The sequence below is a fragment of the Mustela erminea genome, chromosome 20 (genome assembly GCF_009829155.1).
Source record: "Mustela erminea isolate mMusErm1 chromosome 20, mMusErm1.Pri, whole genome shotgun sequence".
NCBI lineage: Eukaryota > Metazoa > Chordata > Mammalia > Carnivora > Mustelidae > Mustela > Mustela erminea.
Window position 1 is genome coordinate 7,312,684 of NC_045633.1, and position 24,170 is coordinate 7,336,853.

General features: G+C 36.7%; 1 protein-coding gene across 6 annotated transcripts in view; it reads right to left on the reverse strand.

The window, feature by feature from the left end:
• Nucleotides 1-24,170, reverse strand: part of LOC116581350 (ATP-binding cassette sub-family A member 3-like) — a 183,551-nt gene that overhangs the window by 149,370 nt on the left and 10,011 nt on the right. For 5 of the 6 annotated variants that reach the window (XM_032328503.1, XM_032328504.1, XM_032328502.1 and 2 more), the window contains 5 exons: nucleotides 20,128-20,255; nucleotides 10,274-10,415; nucleotides 5,778-6,037; nucleotides 3,216-3,332; nucleotides 1,501-1,618 (listed from right to left, as the gene is read on the reverse strand). In XM_032328503.1, coding sequence (XP_032184394.1) covers nucleotides 1,501-1,618; nucleotides 3,216-3,332; nucleotides 5,778-6,037; nucleotides 10,274-10,415; nucleotides 20,128-20,255 — 765 coding nt within the window. Of the gene's footprint in view, nucleotides 1-1,500; nucleotides 1,619-3,215; nucleotides 3,333-5,777; nucleotides 6,038-10,273; nucleotides 10,416-20,127; nucleotides 20,256-24,170 lie in introns of those variants that run through there. The other variant, XM_032328506.1, reaches the window with a different exon arrangement.

Sequence of the window (24,170 nt, forward strand, 5' to 3'; positions counted from 1 at the left end):
AATACCCAACTTTTGTAGCAACATGGACGGGACTGGAAGAGATTATGCTGAGTGAAATCAGTCAAGCAGAGAGAGTCAATTATCATATGGTTTCACTTATTTGTGGAGCATAACAAATAGCATGGAGGACGTGGGGAGTTAGATTTTTTTTTTAAGATTTTATTTATTGACAGAGAGAGAGAGATCGCAAGTAGGCAGAGCAGCAGGTGGGGTGGGGGAGGGGGAATCAGGCTCCCTGCTGAGCAGAGAGCCCCGTGTGGGGCTCGATCCCAGGACCCTGAGATCATGACATGAGCTGAAGGCAGAGGCTTAACCCACTGAGCCACCCAGGCGCCCCTACTTTACATTTCTTATATAAGTGGCATCATGTCTTATTTTCTGTGTCTTGCTTGTTTACAACTTGATGTCTTCTAGGGTCAGTATTTTTACAAATGGCAGAATTTCCTTTGTTTGTAAGGCAGAAAAATATCCCTTTGAATGTATATACCACATTTTTTTTTAGCCATTCACCCACTGAAGGACAATTTAGGTTGCTTTTGTGGTTTGTCTATTGTGAATAATGAATACAACAATGCAGATATTTCACTTATTTATTTATACATTTTTACTTATCTATTAATTTTTTTCCCATCATGATATACGTATTCCTTAATCCCAATCCCCTATTTTCCCCATACCCCATTCATGTCCCCTTTGGTAACCATCAGTCTGTTCTCCACAATTAAGAGTCTGTTTCTTAGTTTATTTCTCTCTTTTTCTCCCTTTGGTCATAAATTCACACATGAGTGAAATCGTATAGCATATGTCTTTCTCTGACTCACTTATTTTGCTTAGCATTATACTTTCTAGCTCCACCCATGTTATTGCAAATGGCAAGACTTCATTTTTTATGGCTGAATAATATTTATACACCACATCTTCTTTGTTCGTTCATCAATTGATGGATACCTGGGCTGCTTCCACATCTTAGATATTGTAAATAATGCTGTTATCAACATAGGGGTACATGTATCCCTTTTTATTAGTGTTTCTGTATTTTAGGATAGATACCTACAGTGTGATTTCTGAACCATAGAGTAGTTTTTAATTTTTTAAAAAAGATTTTATTTATTTATTTGACAGACAGAGATCCCAAGTAGGCAGAGAGGCAGGCAGAGAGAGAGATTGGGAAGCAGACTCCCTGCTGAGCAGAGAGCCCGATGCAGGGTTCAATCCCAGGGCCCTGGGATCATGACCTGAGCTGAAGGCAGAGGCTTTTAACCCACTGAGCCACCCAGGCGCCCAATCATAGAGTAGTTTTATTTTTAAATTTGAAGGGATGGATGAAACAGGTGAAGGGAATTAAGGGCACACTTATTGTAATTTGCACTGAGTAATGTACATAATTATTGAATCACTGTATTGTATACCTGAAACTAATATGACACTATACATTAATTACAGTGGAATTTAGTAAACAAATACCCCAAAAATCTATTATAGAATGAGTCTTAGACCTACCTTTATTGAAGAACGTGCTAACCATAAAGGCAAAGAATATTGAAGCAATGGCGTAACACATAAGAAAGACAAAGACGAAACTACCGTCACTGAAGCGAAAGATTGGCTCACTGAAAATCTACAAAAAACCAATTATGACATCAGGTAAGGTACATGATAAATTACTGTCACATAAACATAAGAAAAGAGGGAGAAAATGCTAGTGCTAATGTGGTAGATTACTGCTAAGTGACTGAAACTCAACTAGATGAAATTTAACTAAGCAACTTACTTCTTACAGAAGGGTTTATGTTTTTCTCAGAGATATAGCAGCCTCTAAGTTTCCACAGCAGAAATAAAATCTGTATTTCATTCTCCTGGCACCTGAGACCAACCGGCTCACCATAAAATTACCTTTTGACTGCCAAAGGGTAATTGGGGCAGGCTATAATCAGCAAAAACTAAGATGTCTAACACATGTAGCTATTGAGCACGTGAAAGGTAGCTAGTGTGACTGAGGAACTAAATTTTTTTTTAAAGATTTTATTTATTTATTTGACAGAGAGAAATCACAAGTAGACGGAGAGGCAGGCAGAGAGAGAGAGAAGGAAGCAGGCTCCCTGCTGAGCAGAGAGCCCAATGCGGGACTCGATCCCAGGACCCTGAGATCATGGCCTGAGCCGAAGGCAGCAGCTCAACCCACTGAGCCACCCCGGCGCCCCAGGAACTAAATTTTTTTAAAAAGATTTTTATTTATTTATTTGACAGACAGATCACAAGTAGGCAGAGAGGCAGGCAGAGAGAGAGAGAGGAGGAAGCAGGCTCCCCACTGAGCAGAGAGCCCGATGCGGGGCCCGATCCCAGGACCCTGAGATCATGACCCGAGCTGAAGGCAGAGGCTTTAACCCACTGAGCCACCCAGGTGCCCCATGAGGAACTAAATTTTTATTTTCATTTAATTTTAGTTATCTTGATTTAAATTGAAAAAATGAAGGCATTGTCTAATACAGATCAAGTATTTCTTTTTTTTTTTAAAGAAGACTTTTTTTTTTTTTAAGGATTTTATTTATTTATTTGATGGAGAGAGCACAAGTAGCAGAGTGGCAGGTAAAGAGAGAGGGAAAAGTAGGCTTTCCGTGGAGCAGGGAGCCCAAGGTAGGGCTCAATCCCCAGGGATAGTGACCTGAGCCAATGGCAGACGTTCAACAGACTGAGCCACCCAGGCATCCCCGGATCAAGTATTTCTGATGAAAATACAGCATATGAATTCAGATGTGCTGTAAATATAAAACACACCCTGAAGTAGGAAGACAGTACAAAAAAATGTAGGGGTGCCTGGGTGGCTCAGTTGGTTAAGAATCTGCCTTCAGCTCAGGTCATGATCCTGGGGTCCTGGGATATAGCCCTGTGTCAGGCTCCCTGCTAAGTGGGGAGTCTGTTCCCCCCACCCCCGCGCCATTCTCATGCTCTCTCTCTCAAATAAATAAATCTCTCGCTCTTTCAAATAAACAATATAAATAAATAAATACAATATAAAAAAGAATGTAAAAAAATCTCATTTTTAAATTGGTTGCATATTCAAATATTTTGTATGTATTAGGTTAAATTTAAAATATCATTAACATAATTTCACCTGTTTTTTATGGTTTTAAAAATTTCTACTGGTTACTAAAAAACCAGTATTACATATGTGACTCATGGTATTTTTACTGGGTAGCATGAAATTACACACTTGCCTTGGCAGAGAATAAAATACATATCATAGAGATAATAATAATATAAAAAAAGAAGAATGTGAAGAAATAGGCAGCCCAGATGATCCAGTTTTTAAGTCCAATTATAAGCTGGTACTCCTGTAGGAAAGTCAACACAAATCAAATATTAAATACATCAGCAATTCATACCACTTACATATATTTTTCTATTTAAATCTCCATAAAAAACTATGTGAATGGTTAATACCATCTCCATGTCATGAATAAGAAAAGTCAAGTCTCAGAAAGTATGTCATTCAGAATTATGCAGTCAATTAGGGCAGTGCTGGCATTAAAATAGACTTCTCCTGAGTTCAGAGATCTTTCTTCATTACCACACCTTATAACGGAACAAAAGGTAAAATATCTAAAATTAAAATTTTGAAATATTAAGCTCTCTTTTCTATTATACTCTACTTCCTGGAGTATAAGAAAAGTGTGTCTTTTTTTTTAATCCAATTGACTATACTTATGTTTGCTCCTTTTAGGCAACATGTCTTTATCCCCTTCTAGTTGTTTTCAAGATTTTCTTTTTGGTCTTTAATTTTCAACAGTTCGAATATACTGTGTGTGTGTGTGTGTCTGTGTGTGTGTGTGTGTGTGTGTGTGTGCATGTTATTTTTCCTGCTGTGTGTTCTCTGAGCTTCTTAGACCTGTGATTTGATGTCTATCATTAAATTTGGAAAATTCTCTGCTGTTATTTCTTTGGCTCTATTCTCTTATCTCCTTTTTGGGGATTTAACTTGTGTATACGTTATACTATTTATATTGTCCTATACTTTTTAAATGCTTTATTCTGGGTTTTTACTTTTTACATTTACATTTTACAATTTTGTCTTTGCATTTCAGTTTGTGTAATTTCAACTGTCATATTCAATTCTATGATTCTTTCCTCAAGTCTAGTGATGAGCCCATCAAAAGTGTTCTTCATTTTTGTTAGCATGTTTTTTATGTCTAGAAATTCTATTTGACTCCTTATAGTCTGATAACATTACCTATCTGATCTTGCGTGTTACCTACTGTGTAGAAAGAGTTAACAAAGGAGGCCCAAGACTACTATTCTTAGAAAGGCATGTAATGGGCACTGGATGTTATATGCAACTGATGAATCAATAAACTCTATCTCTGAAACTAATAATACACTATATGTTAATTGAATTTAAATAAAAAATAAATTAATTTGGGGAAAAAAAAAAAGAAAGACATATTTACAAGTTGGCCCTTGGCTCGTATATGGGAACTTGGTTGGTAAACTGCTCCCTACACTGATACAAAACTTTCCTTAAATGATAAGTGTAGGTGACTGTGCCAAAACTGTTGGTACAAACACTATGGTTTATGCTGAATACCTGCTTTCTAGGAGTGTGGAATTTTGGTAAATGCTAGGCAAAGGGTGTCTACATGACCAGTCCCCATCAAAACCTCGGGTGCTAAATCTCTAATGGACTCCCCTGGACACAAACATCACAAACATACTGCTGGATTTTCTTTACAAACATACTGGGTTTTCATTGCTGGGGCAAGAGTGTGCTCTGTGTGACCTCTTGTGGGGTTAACTGAAGAAGCCTGCAGGTGAATTCCTCTAGGCTTTGCCTGTGTCATAGCCTCTTCTGAGCCAGCTATGTTTATTTACTTCCTATACCACTATAATAATGCCTCGCTGTGAGCAAAAACTATATGCCAAGTCCCACTAGTCCTTCTAGAGAATTTCAGAAACTAGGGGCTATCTTGAGGATCCTGGACACATCTACCTTTCCCTTAGAGCCTTTAAATAATTAATTATAGTAATTTAAAATTCCTTGTCTGGTATTTCCAACATTTGTGTTTTATCTGTGTCTGGTTCTGGTAACTGATTTGCCTCTTTGGACCAAGTTTTTTTCTTAATTTTTGGTGTGCCTAATAATTTTTTTGTTGATACCCAGACATTAGGGTAACAGATATGAAGGTAAAGGCCTAAGATGTGGGGTTTTATTTTAATTTAGCCAGGACCTGTTCATTGATACTCTAATTATTAAGGTTTTAAATCCTTCCAGTGACCTTTTTTGTCCCCCTGCATGCCTTTAGGTTTTCTCTTCCCATTGCTCCCAAGAGACAAGTTTCTTTCTGAAATTCTGCCAGCTTGAAAAACTGACAAATGATATCAGTACTCACTTTTCTTATTTTACGTTTCCTGCTACTGGGATGTAACAACTACCTACTAATGACAAATATATAGAAATAATCCAACTCTCTATACAAAAGAGTCCCACATGCCTAAAAACATTTTTACAGAAACAGATGAACATAGAAGTGAAAAAAGAGAGAGGCAAACCATAGAACAGACTCTTAACTATACAGAACAAACTTGGGGCTGCTGGAGGGGAAGTGGGGTGGTGGGGTGGTTTAAATAGGTGATGGGGATTAAAGAGAGCACTTGTGATGGGCCCCAGGTGTTGTATATAAGTGATGAATCTCTAAATTCTACATTATATGTTACCTAACTGGAATTTAGATAAATTTAAATAAATGGAATTTAATAACTTGAAACAAAGAAACTGAGATTACCTTCAATCTTTTTTCCCTTTCCCAGACAATGGATCGCATGATGGAAAGTACAGTTGGAGAGAACATCAGGATGAACATCAAAGGGAGGAAGGAACTAATGATCCAAATTAATCCATCATGAGAATAAGCTGGGTGTGGAAATCTCTGGATAAAGATACTGATATTATCAAACAGTTTCTGGCTAGCACTGCTTTCATGATACAGCATGATGGCCTTATCCAAGGCATGCTGTACGGCCAGGAACCCTTCTCTGATGTACCCTGCAAGAGAAAACAAACAATGTCAAATAAAGCAGACCAAGGAATTGCTCAGACACATAAATAACATGGCAATTCAAGTAAGTCATAGTTTGTCACCTACAGAACACAAATTTACTGGTGTATCGAGGCTAAATGCACTTAATTACCCTGAAAACATATCATTGTTTTGACACAGAAATAAGGGATACGGGGCATCTGGGTGGCCAGTGGGTTAAAGCCTCTGCCTTCGGCTCAGGTCATGATCCCAGGGTCCTGGGATCGAGCCTCAAGTCGGGCTCTCTGCTCAGTGGGGAGCCTGCTTCCTCCTCTCTCTCTGCCTGCCTCTCTGCCTATTTGTGATCTCTGCCTGTCAAATAAATAAATAAATAAATCTTAAAAAAAAAAAAGAAAAGAAAAGAAAAAGAAATAAGGGATACATCTTCAGCTGAATCTGATTCACATCTTCCCAAAATTACATATACTTAGTAACAGTGGAAGGCTTGTTAATGTAATCTGTATTTTAAAAAGAAGGCAGATTTAATTAGATATTAGAGAGATGAAGAAATACAGAAATGAGGCTGAGAATCACAGATAAATTCTACAGAGTAACGCAGAAAAATGCAAGAAAAATTGGTCCACATTAACCATACAACTAAAAAGCAACCATACAACTAAAAGACAACTTAGGATTTAATTTGTTTTTATCCATTTTCTAAAATTGGAACTCTGATCATTAATTTTGCACTTTTCCATTTTTCTAATATGAACATTTAAAACTATAAAATTCTAAGCATGGCTTTAGCTATAATCCTCCAGTTTTGCTCCCATATCTTAACATGTCAGGTTTTCTTATTATTCGATTTAAAATATTTTCTGATTTGTGACTTCTTTGACTCATTACACTCTATATGATTTCAGTCTTTTTAATTTCAATGTGATTTATTTTACAACTCAATATAAGAGTTATTCTGGTGAAAATGCCATGTGAACTTAAAAAGAATGTGTTTTCTACCACTGTTGAGTAATTGCTCTGTAAATGTCAATCAGCTCAGGGAAACTTAGAACATTCTTCATATCATCTACTTCTTTACAATTTTTTTTGTTTAGATGTTCTGTCAACTATTGAGAGAAGGATATTATTATCTCCATTGACAACTATGGTATTGCCCAATTCTCCCTTTAATTCTGTCAATTTTTGCTTCATGTATTTTGAAGCTGTTATTAAATATATACATATTTAGAATCGTTATATCTTCCTGACAAATTGATCCTTTGTCTTGAAATCTGTCTTATCAGATATGTGTATACCTGCTCCAGCCACTTTATGGTTACTATCTTTAATCACATTTAAGACACTTTAAAAAAATTAACATATAATGTATTATTTGCCCCAGAGGTACATCAGACTTACACATTTCACAGCACTCACCATAGCACATACCCTCCCCAGTGTCCATGACCCAGCCACCATATCCCTAGACCCGCACCCCCCAGCAATCCTCAGTTTGTTACACATTTAAGACTCTTAAAGCCATTTTTCTACACATACGTTTTTCTTCTCTCTTCTTTTACCCATCAGGGATTCTAATTACACTTATGTTAGAACTTTTGGTATTGCTCCACATTTCAATGAAAGTCAATTTTTTTGTTTTTCAAACTGAACACATTTTATTGTTCCAAGTTCATTTACTCTTTCTTCTGTTATCTTCATTATTAAATCTGTCCTATATTTTCCAATTCTAGACTTTGTTTTATTCCTTTTTTATGGTTTCTAATTCTCTGCTGAGACTTACCACTTCTTTCATTGTACACATTTTAATTCAATGACTGAGAATAGTTATAATAGCCACATTACAACAAGTTCTTATCTGCTAGTTCCATATTCTGAGTTTTTTTTTGGAGTCTCAGTTGATATTAAGATGCAGTACACAAAACCACTCTAATAGTAATACTATATTAGTTTAAGAGTAGAAAGACTAGGGGCACCTGGGTAGCTCAGTCGGTTAAGCGTCTGCCTTCAGCTCAGGTGGCAATCCCAGGTTTCTGGGATTGTGCCCCATGTTGGGCTCCCTGCTCAGTGCAGAGTCTGCTTCTCCCTCTCCTCCCTGCTTATGCTCTCTCTCGCTATTTCTGTTGCTGTCTCTCTCTCTCAAATAATAATATTAATGATAGTAGTAGTAGTAGTAGTAGTAGTAGTAGTAAAAAATTTAAAAAAAAATAGACTAATAGAAAAAAAGAATTTTAGGACATTATTTTAAACAGTTTTGGGAAAACTATTTTCCTCTCTGTGGTAAAAAAACAATACTGAATCCCTAGCCCAACTACACACAAACATGAACTACTTCCTCATGGATTAACAACCAAATTACTGAAGGAAAAACCATAAAGAGGAAATAGTAGAAGAATATTTTTGAAGTAGGGATGGACTTCTTAAACGAAAGCCCAGAAAAAGACCATGTGGCCAAAATATGACAAATTACATCTAATTAAAGATCTCTGCTATTTCAATAAAGGACAGCATAGATAAAATCAAAAGTTGGAAAAACATATTTTCAAAATTTGGAACCAATAATATATCTGAAAACATGGAACTCCCAAATAAATATAAATCTTTAAATAGATATCTAAACAAAATGTGTGTTAGATTATTTGAAACTGTGTTCTGTGGAGGAATGTTGTTTTAAGCTTTAAAATATCACAAAAGTTCATTTGTGGTAATATAACTGAAAATTTAAGCATAGTTTTCCACTCCTCCCTTGGTTCATGTAATAGATTATCTTAATTTTCTACTCATTTCCCTGCCAATCTTTCTTAGTCTTTGTACCTTTGTCCTCCTTTGTTGAACATTCTCTGAAATATCTTGATCATTTATATAATTATTATATAAATTGTGAAACACAGGCCACAGTACTATTTGCTCTGCAACAGTATACAACAAAAACCAAAGATAAACTATGAGTGTTATCGCTTGGAGATATGCATCCACTACCATAATAAATCATTTCTCCTATTAAAGCTGAATATTGCTATAACCTGTGTCTCTCATAATTTCCAGGAGAAATTTCATACTCCTTCACCTATATGCCAGGTCTTTAATGACGTTTTTGCCTCTTAACTTCATTTCTTTTTTCTTTTTTAATTTTATTTATTTATTTGAAAGACAGAGCTCTTATGTAGGCAGAGGGGAAGGCAGAGAGAGAGAGAGGGAAGCAGGCTTCCTGCCAAGCAGAGAGCCTGATGTGGGACTCGATTCCAGGATTGAGCCAAAGGCAGAAGCTTCTGAGCCGAAGGCAGAGGCTTTAACCCACTGAGCTACCCAGGCACCCCTTAACCTCATTTATAACAGCCTTACATGCACCATCTATTCTAGCTAATAAAGAAAGAAAACAAACAAAAGGCCATGCAGTTCCCTGAATGTGGCATCCTGTCCTGTATGTGTTCATGATTTTACTTCCACTGCCTGAAATAATCACCACCCATCTCCAACTAACTATTTAAATACATGTATGTATTGACTCAGTTTAATCCTTAAACTTAAATTCAATCTTAGAGTAGACTCTGTACGGTTTATTTTTAAGGACTGTCTAATAGGCTCAACTATTCTTTTACTGATTTTAAGTTGTTTCCAACTTTTGTTCCTTGTGCTAGAATATGCACAGCTTTTTTCTTCTATAAATATTTGCTAAAGATAAAAATCTCAAGATAGTTGGTAAATCCAAAGTTCCACATCAATGATTTTTCATGTAAGATAATTTTCAAAATAAAAATCTGAATTAAAAATTACCACAGTTTTGGGGCGCCTGGGTGGCTCAGTGGGTTAAAGCCTCTGCCTTTGGCTCAGCTCATGATCCCAGGGTCCTGGGATCGAGCCCCACATCAGGCTCTCTGCTCAGCAGGGAGCCTGCTTCCCCCTCTCTCTCTGACTGCCACTCTGCCTACTTGTGATCTCTGTCTGTCAAATAAATAAATCTTTTTTAAAATTACCACAATATCAAATCAGTAAAATTATATATAGACATGAATAGGCAAGCGATGCCAACAAATGAAGGTATTTGTATTTGGAAAGCAAAACACTAAACCACCACTAATGTACAGAATTGAAAGTAGTTTTGATAAAATATAAATTAAATTAAAAAATTACAAGTTAAGAACACATATGCAATGGGTATATACATGTATAAAACATACATATAACCATATATGTAGGTAAACATGCAACTGAGATAATGAAATAAGGATGTTCGACGATTTGCGCACCAGGACTTCCTCCATCATCATAATCTGCATTCCTGGGTCCTACAGGAGGATGAACAGGAAAGAGTAAGGATGTCTTCCAGCCCAGTCTCTCTGGCCACATCAAAGATCTCTGTATCCTAATAAAACGCAGATGATATTTTACCTAGAAGCAGCAATAGGAAACAAATCATGTTTAAAACCATATAAAACTGAAATGCACATATTAAAAATAAAGAAAAGTTAAGTCCAAATGGGAAAACACATGGTTTGAAAGATGAGACTCATCTGATGTCAGTGATTCTGAATACTTAGAAATTACAGTGACTGAAAGCACTAGTCCTCTGATCATAAGAATATCTAAAGTCCTCTCAGAATACAGGTAGTTCACAAAAAGACACATACAAATGGCCCATAAACATATGAAAAGTTTCTCAATGTCATACAATGAAATAAACACAAATTAAAATTACAGAGCTATTTCTTACCCATCACACTAGAAGCTCTGTGAGTGAAGCTGTAGACAAACAGGCACTTTAATACATTGGTTGTGGGAGGCAAAATGACACAACTATAATAGAGAATATGGTAAAGTTTAATAAAACTACACATGCATTTATGGTTTGATTCAACAATCCTACTTCCAGGAACAGACTTGTACACCTCTAACAATATAAAGGAAACATGAACAAATTTGTTGTAACATTATTTGTGGTATAAATATTTGGGAATCAACCTACTTGCTCAAAGGAGATGGCACAAAAGGTGGAACCTGTACACGACAGAAAGCTATACATTTGTTTAAGCTACAGTCAGAAAACAGAAATCATATTGATCATACTAGAAAACTTGAAAAGATAAATGCTTTTTCTGCATCTACGGAGAATCATATGGTTTTTATTCTTTCATTAATATGGTATATCATGTTCATTGACTTGCAAATACTGAACCATCCCTGCAATCCAGGAATAAATCCCACTTGATCGTGGTGAATAATTCTTTTAATGTACTGTTGGATCCTATTGGCTAGTACCTTGGTGAGAATTTTGGCATCCGTATTCATCAGGGATATTGCCCTGTAATTTTTCTTTTTCATGTAGTCTTTGATTTTGGAATCAAGGTAATGGTGGCTTTGTAGAATGAGTTTGCAAGTTTTCCTTCCATTTCTATTTTTTGGAACTGTTTTGAGGAAAATAGGTATTAACTCTTCTTTAAATGTCTGGTAGAGGGGCGCCTGGGTGGCTCAGTGGGTTAAGCCGCTGCCTTCGGCTCAGGTCATGATCTCAGGGTCCTGGGATCGAGTCCCGCATCGGGCTCTCTGCTCGGCAGGGAGCCTGCTTCCCTCTCTCTCTCTCTCTGCCTGCCTCTCCATCTACTTGTGATTTCTCTCTGTCAAATAAATAAATAAAATCTTTAAAAAAAAAATGTCTGGTAGAATTCCCCTGGGAACCCATCTGGCTCTGCACTTTGGTTTTTTTAGATTTCTGATTACTGATTCAATTTTTTTTGCTGGTTAGAAGTCTGTTCACACTTTCTATTTCTCCCTGACTCCGTTTTGGTAATTTGTAGGTTTCCAGGAATTTATCCATTTCTTTCAGACTACCCAGTTTGTTGGCATACAATTTTTCATGGTATTCTCTGATAATTCTTTGTATTTCTCTGGGTTTGTCTGTGATCTTTTTCATTCATGATTTTATCTATTTGGGTCCTCTCTCTCTCTTTTTAAAAAGATTTTATTTATTTATTTGAGAGAAAGCACAAGCAGACAGAATGGCAGGCAGAGAGGAAGAAGTAGGCTTCCTGCTGAGCAGAGAGCCTGAGACAGGACTCGATCCTAGGACCCTGGATTCATGACTTGAGCTGAAGGCAGACACTTGACTGAGCCACCCAGGCATCCCATCTCTTTTGTTCTTGATAAGTCTTGCTGGGAGTTTATCAATTTTATTAATTCTTTCAAAGCAGAAGCTAATTAGTTTCATTAATCTATTCTACTGTTTTGTTGTTGTTGTTTCTATATCATTTATTTCTGCTCTAATCTGTGCTATTTCCCTTCTTCTGCTGGCATTAGGCTTTATTTGCTATTCCTTTTCTACCTCTTTTAGATGTAAGGTTAGGTTGTGTACTTCAGACTTTTCTTGCTTCTTGAGGCGTTGCAATATACCTATATTAATAGACCTGTATTGCAGTATACTATCTTCTTAGGACTGCCTTTGCTACATCACCAAAGATTTGGAATTATTGTTTTCATTTTCATTTGCTTCCATATATTTTAAAAATTCTTCTTTAATTTCCTGGGTAACCCATTCATTCTTTAGTAGGATGTTCTTTAGTCTCCATGTATATGTGGTCTTTCCAAATTTTTCCTTTGGTTCACTTCCAGTTTCATAGCGCTGTGGGGTCCATCTTTTTGTACAAGTTGAGGGCTGAATTGTGACCCAGTATATGATCTATTCTGGAGAATGTTCCATGCGCACTTGAAAAGAAGTGTATTCTACTGCTTTAGGATGAAATGTTCAATGTTCAGAGTATATCTGTTAAGTCCATCTGACATTCAAAGCCATTGTTTTCTTGTTGAGCTTCAATGATCTATCCATTGCTATGAGTGGGGTGTTAAAGTCCCCTACAATTATTGTATTATCAATGAGTTTCTTTATGTTTATTCTTAATTAACTTATATATTTGGAAGCTCCCAAGTTGGGGGCATATTTACAATAGTTAGATCTTCCTGATGAATAGACCCCTTAAGTATAATATAAATCCCTTTTTCATGTCTTCTTACATCTTTGGTTTAAAATCTAGTTTTTTTCTGATGTAAGTATGGCTATTCTTGTTTTCTTTTGACATCCATTAGCATGAAAGATGGTTTTCTGTCCTCTCACTTTCAATATGCAGATGTCTTTAGGTCTAAAATGAGTCTCTTGTATGCAGCATATAGATGGATCTTGTTTTAAAATCCATTTGATACCCTATGCCTTTTGATTGGATCATTTAGTCCATCTACATTCACAGTGATTATTGAAAGATATGAATGTAGTACCATTGTGTTAACCCGTAGAGTTGGTGTTTCTTGTGATGTTCTCTGGTCTTTTCTAGTCTTTGTTGCTTTTGTTCTTTTTTCTTCTTTACTCAAAGAATCCCCCTTAAAATTTCTTACAGGGCTGGGTTAGTGGTCATGAACTCCTTCAGGTTTTGATAACCTCTTTCTTTCTCCTTCTGTTTTGAATGACTGCCTTGATAGATAAAGTATTCCTGGCTGCAGACTTTCCCCCATTCAGTATGTTGAATATTTCCTCTTTTCTAGCCTGCCAAGTTTCTGCAGACAGATTTGCTGTGAACTTAATATACCTTCCCTTGCAGGTTAAGAACTTTTTTCCCCTTTCTCCTTTCAGGATTCTTTACTTATCTGTATATTTTGTGAATTTGAATATGCTATGCCTTGGCGATGGTTGGCTTTTGTTGTTGAGTGGGAGTTCTCTGTGCTTCCCAGATTTTGATATCTGTGTCCTTCCCCAGATTAGGGAAGTTTTTCAGCTATAATTTGTTTGAATAAAACTTCTGTCTCCCTCTCTCTCTTTTCATCTTCTGGGACTACCAAGATATGAATGTCACTACATTTTTTAAAAATTTATTTATTTATTTATTTGACAGACAGAGATCACAAGTAGGTAGAAAGGCAGGCAGAGAGAGAGAGAGAGAGGAGGAGGAAGCAGACTCCCTGTTGAGCAGAAAGTCTGATGTGTGGCTCGATCCCAGGACCCTGGGATCATGACCTGCACCGAAGGCAGAGGCTTTAACCCACTGAGCCACCTAGGTGCCCCATGAATGTTACTACATTTTAAGAAGTCATTGAGTTCCTTAAGCCTATCTTTGTGGTCCGTTACCTTTCTTTCCCTCCTTTTCAGCTTCATTGTTTTCCATAATTTTATCTTCCATATCACTGATTCACTCCTCTGCTTCATCCATTCTTGTTTTTTATGGCTTCCACTTGGGACTGCATTTTGTTTATAGCATTTTAAATTTTGGCCTGAATAGATTTTAGTTCTTTAATTCTGCAGTAATGGATTTCCTAAGGTCTTCTATGCTTTTTTCCAAGCCCAGCTAATAAATTATACTCATTTTAAATTCTAGTTCAGACATCTTAACTTATATCTGTATTGATGAAATTCCTGGCCGTAAGTACTAACGCCTGCTCTTTATTTTGGCGTGAATTTCTCTTGTCTCATCATTTTGTCCAGGAAAGAAAAGAATAAAAAGAAAACAACAACAAAACAACAACAATAAAACTAAATCCTGGGCATATGTTTGGTCTTCTTGTTAAAAGAATCTAGACTCCAGGGACACCTGGGTGGCTCAGTTGGTTGAGCGGCTGCCTTCGGCTCAGGTCATGATCCCAGCGTCCTGGGATCGAGTCCCACATCGGGCTCCTTGCTTGGCAGGGAGCCTGCTTCTCCCTCTGCCTCTGCCTTCCACTCTGTCTGCCTGTGCTTGCTCTCACTTCTCTCTCTATGACAAATAAATAAAATAAAAAAATCTTAAAAAAAAAAAAAAAGAATCTAGACTCCAAAATAAGAAAGTAAAATAAAATATAATGAAAGTAAACAAAAAATAAATTATACACACATACACGCACACAAAGTATATATAAATAAAAATAGGGAAAAACTTGAAAAAATAAAAAAATAAATGAAATAATAATAATAAAAAGAATAAAAGTGTAAAGAAGGCTAGATACTACTTTCCCCTGGAGCTGAAACTTTGCAGCCCTCTATGATCAATGAACTGTGGGAGAGTTGTTTTTATTGGTCTTCTGAGGAAGGGGGCCATTGCACTGATGCTCAGGTGGCCTTACCCTAGCAAAAATCGCCTCCAGAGCACAGGGCAGCAGGGACTGGTATAAGTGGGTCTGGATTCCACTACGTGGTGCTGTTTTCTCCCTGAGGGGTTTCAGCACTGATGAGTGGGATAAATATGGCAGAGACCCCCTCCCTAGCCCCAGGGTTGGAAGTTTACACCCTCTACTCTTCAGTGAGTGCTCAGAGAAGAGCAACCAATCTCTCTTATCACCCTGGTTTCTGTCAGAACCCTGCCTTCACGCTGCCTGTGTCCCAGTTTTTTTATTTCAGGTCCATGACTGAGTTTCAGATTCAGATTTTAGGAACTCCTGTGGCATGGACCCACACTGATCCTCCTAGGGAGAACTTACATTTCTGCCATTTGCTGGCCTGTCCCAGGAAAGTGGTTGCAGGACCACACCTGTGTGAACCGTGTGAACTGTGGTTCACAGTTTATGGCAACACAGAGCAGAGAGCTGGCACCTAGACTCACTGTTATACTGGGAACAGTACAGCACTTAGTTGCCACCCGTTCTCGTGACCCAGGTGATTCTCAGACCAGGGTGTCACACCTGGAATTCTACCTTGCTTCACCACCTGAGCACCTTTAAGTTAGGCACATCCCCCTCAGTAGCAGACTTCTAAAACCTCTGATTCTGCATTTCACTCTGTAAGCAGGCTCCTTCCTCACCATGGTATCCACAGCTCTGTCTCCCTGAATTCAAGTCCCTGTACCTACCTACCAAAAGGTGGTGGATTTTCTACCTGTAGACTTGTAGTTTTTGTTCTCTTGGATCTCTGATTGATTTCCTAGGTGTTCAGAGTGATTTGATAATTAATTAGCTATAGTCAAGGGACAAGTTTAGGGTGCCCCTAATCCTCCATCATCTTAACTCCACCCCTCATAAAGATTTATTCACATCTGCACTTCTGAGAGTTTTGTTTTTAGCTCCTGTGTTTAGATCATTAGTCCATTTTGAGTTGATTTTTGTATATAGGGTGAAGTAGTGGCCCATTTTTAGTCTTTTGTATATGGGAAATCAGTTGTCCTAACATCATTTGTTAAAGAAATTGTTCTCTCCCACAGAATGGACTTTGCATCATTTTCTTAAGTATTTATTTATTTAACATATAATGTATTATTTGCTTCAGCGGTACAGGTCTGTGAATCATCATCAGTCTTACACAATTCACAGCACTCACCATAGCATAAACCCTCCCCAATGTCCACAACCCAGCCACTCTATCCTTATCCCCCCTACCCTCCAGCAACCCTCGGTTTGTTTCCTGAGATTAAGAGTCTCTTACAGTTTGTCTCCCTCTCTGGTCCCATTTTGTTTTGTTTTTTTCCCTCCCTTCCCCCCATGACCCCCACCCTGACTCTCAAACTCTTCATATCAGAGAGAACATATGATAATTGTCTTTCTCTGATTGACTTCTTTCACTTAGCATAAACCTCTAGTTCCATCCACATCATTGCAAATGGCAAGATTTCAGGTTTTTTATGGCTGCATAGTATTCCACTGTGTGTGTGTGTGTGTGTGTGTGTGTGTGTGTGTGTGAATATATATCACATCTTCTTTTTATTTATTTATTTATTTATTTATTTATTTGACAGAGAGAAATCACAAGTAGATGGAGAGGCAGGCAGAGAGAGAGAGAGAGAGAGAGAGGGAAGCAGGCTCCCTGCTGAGCAGAGAGCCCGATGCGGGACTCGATCCCAGGACCCTGAGATCATGACCTGAGCCGAAGGCAGCGGCTTAACCCACTGAGCCACCCAGGCGCCCTATATCACATCTTCTTTACCCATTCATCTGTTGGTGGACATTTGGTTCTTTCCATAGTTTGATTATTGTGGACATTGCTGCCATAAATATTCAGGTGCATGTGCCCCTTTGGATTACTACATTTGTATCTTTAGTAGTACTTTGCACCATTTTCAAAAATTGGTCATAAATATGTGGACTTCTAGACTCTCAATTTTATATCATTGGTCTATTCCTGTTCTTATGCCAGTGCAAGACTGTTTTAATTACTGTAGCATTGTAGTAAGTTCTGTAGTAAGCATTGTAGTAAGTTTACATCCCCCACAGTAGCAGACTTCTATAAGCTCTGATTTTGCATTTCACTCTGTAAGCAGGCTCCTCCCTCACCATGGTATTCACAACTCTGTCTCTCTGAATTCAAATCTCTGTACCTACCTACCAAAAGGTGGTGGATTATGGGTAATGTGAACCAAAAGGTGGTGGAGTTGGGTAGTGTGACTCCTCTAACTTTGCTCTTTTTTAAAACTGTTTTTACAAGTTGGGTCTCTTGCAATTCTATATGAATTTGAAGACTGGCTTTTCTCTTTCTGCATAAAAAGCTTTTGATAGTGATTGTGATGGATCAGTAGGTTAATTATGGGTAGTACTGACATCTTTGTTTTTTAAGTAGGCTCCAAAACCAGTGTGTAGCCCAATGCACAGCTTGAACTCACAAACCTGAGATCAAGACCTGAACTGAGATCAAGAGTCAGACACTTATCCGACTGAGCCACCCATGTGCCCCCAAAGACATCTTAACAATATTAGGTCTTCCTACCCAGGAACTTTGGCCATCTTCACATTTATTTAAAACTTCTTTAACTTCTTTCAACAGTGCATTGTAGTTTTCACCGTAAGCCCCTTGCACCTCTTTGGCTAAATTTATTCTTCAGTATTATATCCTCTGCTCTGTCCTTTCTACTATTCAGCCATTCAACTAGTTTTTTTTTTTTAATACATCATTGTATTTTTAAGTTTATAATTCCTTGTTTATAATTTCTGTGTCTTTGCTAAGATTTTCTTTTTCATTTCAAGACAATTTTAATTTATTGTTGAAACATTTTTTATGGTGGCTGCTTTGAAATCTTTGTTAGATAATTCCACCCTCTGATTCATCTCCATGTTTGTGTCAGTTGATTGTTTTTACTCATTCAAATTGTAGTTTTCTTCAAAACAAGCAAGGAAAAAGAAAAAAAAAAAGCAAGGAAAGGGAAAAAAATAAAAGAGAGAGAGAGAGAGAAATCAAGAAACAGAGTCTTAATTTTAGAGAACTGATGTTACCAGAGGGGAGGTGGGCAGAGAAATGAATGAAATAGGTGATAAGGATTAAAGAGTGCATTTGTAATGAGCACTGAGTAATGTACAGAATTACTGAATCACTATATTGTACACCTGAAATAAAGCACTGTCTGTTAACTAATTGGAATTAAAATAAAAACTTTTTAAAAAGAAAACTTTTTAAAAACTATTTAAAAAATAAAAAATTTTAAAAAACTTTTTAAAAAATTTAAAAACTTGGCTGCATTAAAACATAAAAATCTAGTCATCAAAAGAAAATCTGATCACCACACACACACACACACACACACACACACAAAACTGAAAGGAAAGCCACAAACTGGAAAAATATACTTGTAATACATATGAGAGACAAGGGGTCCTTGTGTAGGATATACAAAGAAATTGGCCAATTAATATGTAAAATAGATTTTGCCACAGAAAATTGGGGGGAAAGATCAAATATATACCTCACTAAAGAATAATTTATCACTTAAAACATGGACATATGCTAATCTCATCAGGAACCAAGGAAATGGAAATTCAAGCCAAAAGTTGCAGACCACTTCACAACTGTGGAATTAACTAATTCATATCCATGGAATTAGTAAATATAAACATGTGAAAATATTAAGTTTAATAATAAGAACTTTCAGACACTGTTGCTGGGAGTCTGAACTAGTGTCATCGCTACAGAAAACAACAGAATTTATGTAATAAATTTTAAGATGTGACCATGCCCCAGAAATTCTATGTACAAGCATATACCCAGAGTATCTAATGTTCATAGTAGCACTGTTTCAGTAGCAAAAAAAAAAAGCTATAAACATCCCAGGTGTCCAGTAGCAAACTGATAAGTAAATTGTGATCTCTTTATATAATGTAATATTATTCTGTAAATAAATGAATCAGAGCCCCCCCCAAAATTGTGGTTTTCTTGGATCTTTATGGACAGATAATTTTCTATTTTATCCTATTCATTTTCTCAATTATGTTGGGAGACAGGATCCTATTTAAATCTATCATTACATCAAGCAGTGAGCCTATTTCAGTTTAGCATACAGGTAGTAGCTGGAATCTAGTACAAATACCTGGGGACACAAACACAGTCAAATAGTAATTATAATAAAACTTGAAATGTTAAGTACACACTTCGAGCCAATGCATACTGTTGAGCCTAAATCCATTATCAGCATATGGATAATTTTGACTTAGTAAATGGAAGGCAGTTGGTATGGAAGCATGGAGTCATGGAAGGATGGGACATACAGAAAGAATATATATTGTCCTACCAGGAGTTTTATTCATTTTACCTTCTACTAACATGCATCTGCATTATAAACATAGAACTTGGCTCCATGTCTAGAAATTATAGATTGATAATTTATTTCTAACACCACCAGGATAGAATGCCTAACAAGATCTGATAAGCAGACACCAAGTTCAAGGCACTGTATTTCTTTCTCCTTCCCATAGGCTATGGTATAATCAGATCTTTTCTTAGTGCTTATGGATATCCTAGTTCTGAATCAATTGGCTGAGCCTTGGACTCTTTTCTGTTCATTTATGAAAGGACTTAAGTTATGTGTTTCATTCAAAGAAAAAGAATTTTTTTTGTCTTTACATGCTTGGCTCCTTGTTAGTGAAAATGCATCTGCTCTGTAGCTTATATCACCACTCTTCATAGAACTAGAAGCAATGCCTGAGAAGTCAAAGTTTCCCATGAGTCTAAGGCCTTCTGTGTGTAGTTCCTATCATAGTCCCAACAATTAACAGCACAGAAATTAGTTACTCAGACCTGGATTCACAATCTTGTTCTATTGTATACTAGTAGTTTGATATTGGGAAAATTGGTTGCTTCATCCATAAAACTGGGTTAGTAATAGCAAAGTCATCCTAGAAACTGGAAGTACAACTACTAGAAAACTATGAATTTAGAAAACTCTAAATATAACATTCTCACCTGAAGAGGCAGAGGGTCACTGCTGCTTTTGAAGTCAGTGTCAAAAATGATGGCAGCCAGTACTTTATGAGATCCATAGTCATACTTAAGGTAGTTCTCAAGCTCCATTTCTGAAGCAAACCCTCGAACTGTAAAAAAGGTTATGTTCATTATAATGGGAATATCTGGTAATTCCTCCTGAGGGGGAATACCTGGATAAAATCTTATCCTAATACTATTAACTTAAAAACACTGTTTTTCAAATATTGGTATCATAACTACTTAATGGATACTGGGTTCAAAACAATTTTTACTTTAATTTTAAATAGCAATCATTATAAAATATATATAAAGACAAGTAATTTGTCATAAGGGAAATGCAAATCAAAATCACGATGAGATACCAATTCAAATCCACTGAGATAGTTATAAACAAAAAGACTCATGATAACAAGTGCTGGTGAGAACATGGAAAAACTGGAACCTTCATACGCTGCTGATCAGAGTATAAAATAGTAAAACAATTTTAGATAATTTTAGATAACAACTTTTGGTATCCCCTCAAAAAGTTAAACACAGTTACTACAGGACATATTCATTCCACTCTTAGGTATATAACCAAAAGAAATGAAAACTTATGTCTATATAAAACTTAGAGATGAATGTTCATAGCAGTACAATTTATAACAGGCAAAAGAAAAGGTGGAAACAACCCAAATGTCCATCAACTGATGAAGGATATACAAAGTAAATGCAGTATATCCATACAATGGGCTATTACCTGACAATGAAAAGTAATGAAGTATTGATACAAACTACAACATAGATGAACCTTGAAAACAGTATGCTAAGTGGAAAAAGCCAGTCACAAAAGACCACAACTTCCATATACATAGAATTTAAATAAAAATTTTATACATAAACCATTTACATAAAAGGTAGGTGAATCTAAAAGTAGATTTAGATTAGTGTTTTCCTAATCCTGGTGGGATGGAAAATTATAGAGTCATGACTGAAGGTTCCAGAGTTTATTTTTGGTGACAAAAATGCCCTATAATTGATTGTGGTAGTGGATACACAACTCTGTGAATATACCAAAAGCCACTGAATTATATGCTTTAAATGGGTGAATATATGGTATGTGTTTTAGATCTCAAAAAGCTGTTTCGCAGTTTCTTTTCTTTTTTTTTTTTTCTTTTCTTTTTTTTTTTAAAGCAGGCTCCACACCCAATGTGGGGCTTGAAATCCCAACCCTGAAAGCAAGAGTCACAGGCTCTACCAACTGAGCCAGCCAGGGGCCCACAAAAAGCTGTCTCAAAACAAGATAAATCAGAGGCAGAGATCATTTCAAATTGTGCTTTTGAAAAAAATAACACATTTGATGGCTCAATAGCTATACAGAGATAACAGAGGAAGGAGTCAGTGAAGACAGATCAGTAGACATCACCTAATCTGAACAAGAGAGGGGGAAAAATGGGAAAAAACTCAAATAGATTCTTAAATACACACACACACACACACACACACACGCACACACACAATGTATTTTCACATCTTCTTTACCCATTCATCTGTTGACGAACATTTAGGTTCTTTTCATAGTTTGATTATTGTGGACATTGCTGCCATAAACATTCAGGTGCACGTGCCCCTTTGGATCACTACATTTGTATCTTTAGTAGTACTTTGCACCATTTTCAAAAATTGGTCATAAATATGTGGACTTCTAGACTCTCAATTTTATATCATTGGTCTATTCCTGTTCTTATGCCAGTGCAAGACTGTTTTAATTACTGTAGCATTGTAGTAAGTTTTGTAGTAAGCATTGTAGTAAGTTTACATCCCCCACAGTAGCAGACTTTTAAAACCTCTGATTTTGCATTTCACTCTGTAAGCAGGCTCCTTCCTCACCATGGTATCCTCAGCTCTGTCTCCCTGAATCCAAGTCTCTGTACCTACCTACCAAAAGGTGGTGGATTGTGGGTAATGCGAACCAAAAGGTGGTGGAGTTGGGTTAAGTGAATCTAGGTATATTTCTCCAGTTTGTGGCTTTCCTTTCAGTTTTTTTGTGGTGATAAGATTTTCTTTTGATGACTAGATTTTTATGTTTTAATGCAGCCATGTTTTAAATTTTTTTTCTATATCCTTTTTAAAAAGTTTTTATTTAAATTCCAGATTTATTTATGGGACAATACGACTTTCAGAAATAATTGTTGAAAACTCTCCAACTTTGGTGAAAGACAAGAAACTTACAGATTCAAAACGCTCAGTAAACCCCGAACAGAATAAACCAAAAGAATCTACACTTAGACATATCATAATCATAGTTTTGATAAGTAAGGACAGAAAATATCTTGAAAGCAGCCAGAGAGAAATGATACATCACCTACAAGAAAACAAGGATTCTTCTCAAAAACCAATGAGGTCAGAAGAAACTGAAAAATACTTTTTAAATATGTTGAGAGGACTGTCAACCCCAAATTTTATACCAAATGAAATAATCTTTAGGAATGAATTAAAGACATTCTTAGATGAAGGAAAACAAAGGGAACTCATTGTCAGAAGACTTGTTCTGAAAAATTGTTAAAATTCTTTAGAAAGAAGGAAAATGATAGAAGAAGAAACCTGGAACTTGGAAATTCAAAAACAAAGCTGGGGGCATCACTCTGCTTGATTTTATGCCATATTACAAAAGCTCTGATCATCAAGACAGCATGATAGTGGCACAAAAACAGACAAATAGATCAATGGAACAGAACAGAGACTCAAGAAATGGACCCTCAACTCTATGGTCAACTAATCTTTCGACAAATCAGGAAAAAATATCCAATGGAAAAAAGACAGTTTCTTCAATAAATCATGTGGGAAAACTGGACAGCTCATAAAGAAGAATGAAACTGGACCATTCTCTTACACCATACATAAGGATAAACTCTAAATGGAGGAAAGACCTCACTGTCAGACAGGAATCCATCAAAATCCTAGAGGAGAACATAGGCAGTACTCTTTGAAATTGGCCACAGCAACTTCTTTCATGATGTGTCTCCAAAGGCAAAGGAAACAGAAGCAAAATGAACTTTTAAAAAAAAGTTTTTATTTTTTGACAAAGAAAGAGACAGTCAGAGAAGGAACACAAGCAGGGGGAATGGGAAGCAGGGAGCCCAATGTGGGGCTCGATCCTAGGACTCTGGGATCATGACCTGAGCCACAGGTAGACACTTAATGACTGAGCCATCCAGGTGCCCCAAAAATGAACTTTTATATTGACTTCATCAATATGAAAAGCTTCTGCACAGCAAAGGAAACAGTCAACAAAACTAAGAAGCAAACCACAGAATGGAAGAAGATATTTGCAAATGACACTACAGACAAAGGGCCAGTTTCCAAGATCTATAAAGAACTTCTCAAACTCAACACCCATAAAAAAGAAATAATCCAGTCAAAAAATGGGCAGAAGACATGAACAGACACTTCTCCAAAGAAGACATACAAATGGCTAACAGAAAAAAAATTAAGTATTCAACATCACTAAACATCAGGGAAATTCAAATCAAAACCACATCGAGATACCACCTTACACCAGTTAGAATGGCAAAAAGTAACAAGACAGGAAACAAGTGTTGGCAAAGACATGGAGAAAGGTGAACACTCTTAACACTGTTGGTGGGAATGCAAGCTGGTACAGCCACTCTAGAAAACAGTATGGAGGTTCCTCAGGATATTCAAAATAGAGCTACCCTATGACCCAGCAATCGCACTACTGGGTATTTACCTCAAAGATGCAGATGTAGTGAAAAGAAGGAGCACATGCACCCCAATGTTCATAGCAGCAATGTCCACAATAGCCAAACTGTGGAAGGAGCCAAGATGTCCTTCAACAGATGAATGGATGAAGATGTGGTCCATATATACAATGGAATATTACTCAGCCATCAGAAAGGATGAATACCAACCATTTGCACCAATATGGATGGAACTGGAGCGGATTATGGTAAGTAAAATAAGTCAAGCAGAGAAAGACAATTAACATATGGTTTCACTCATATGTGGAACATAAATAGCAC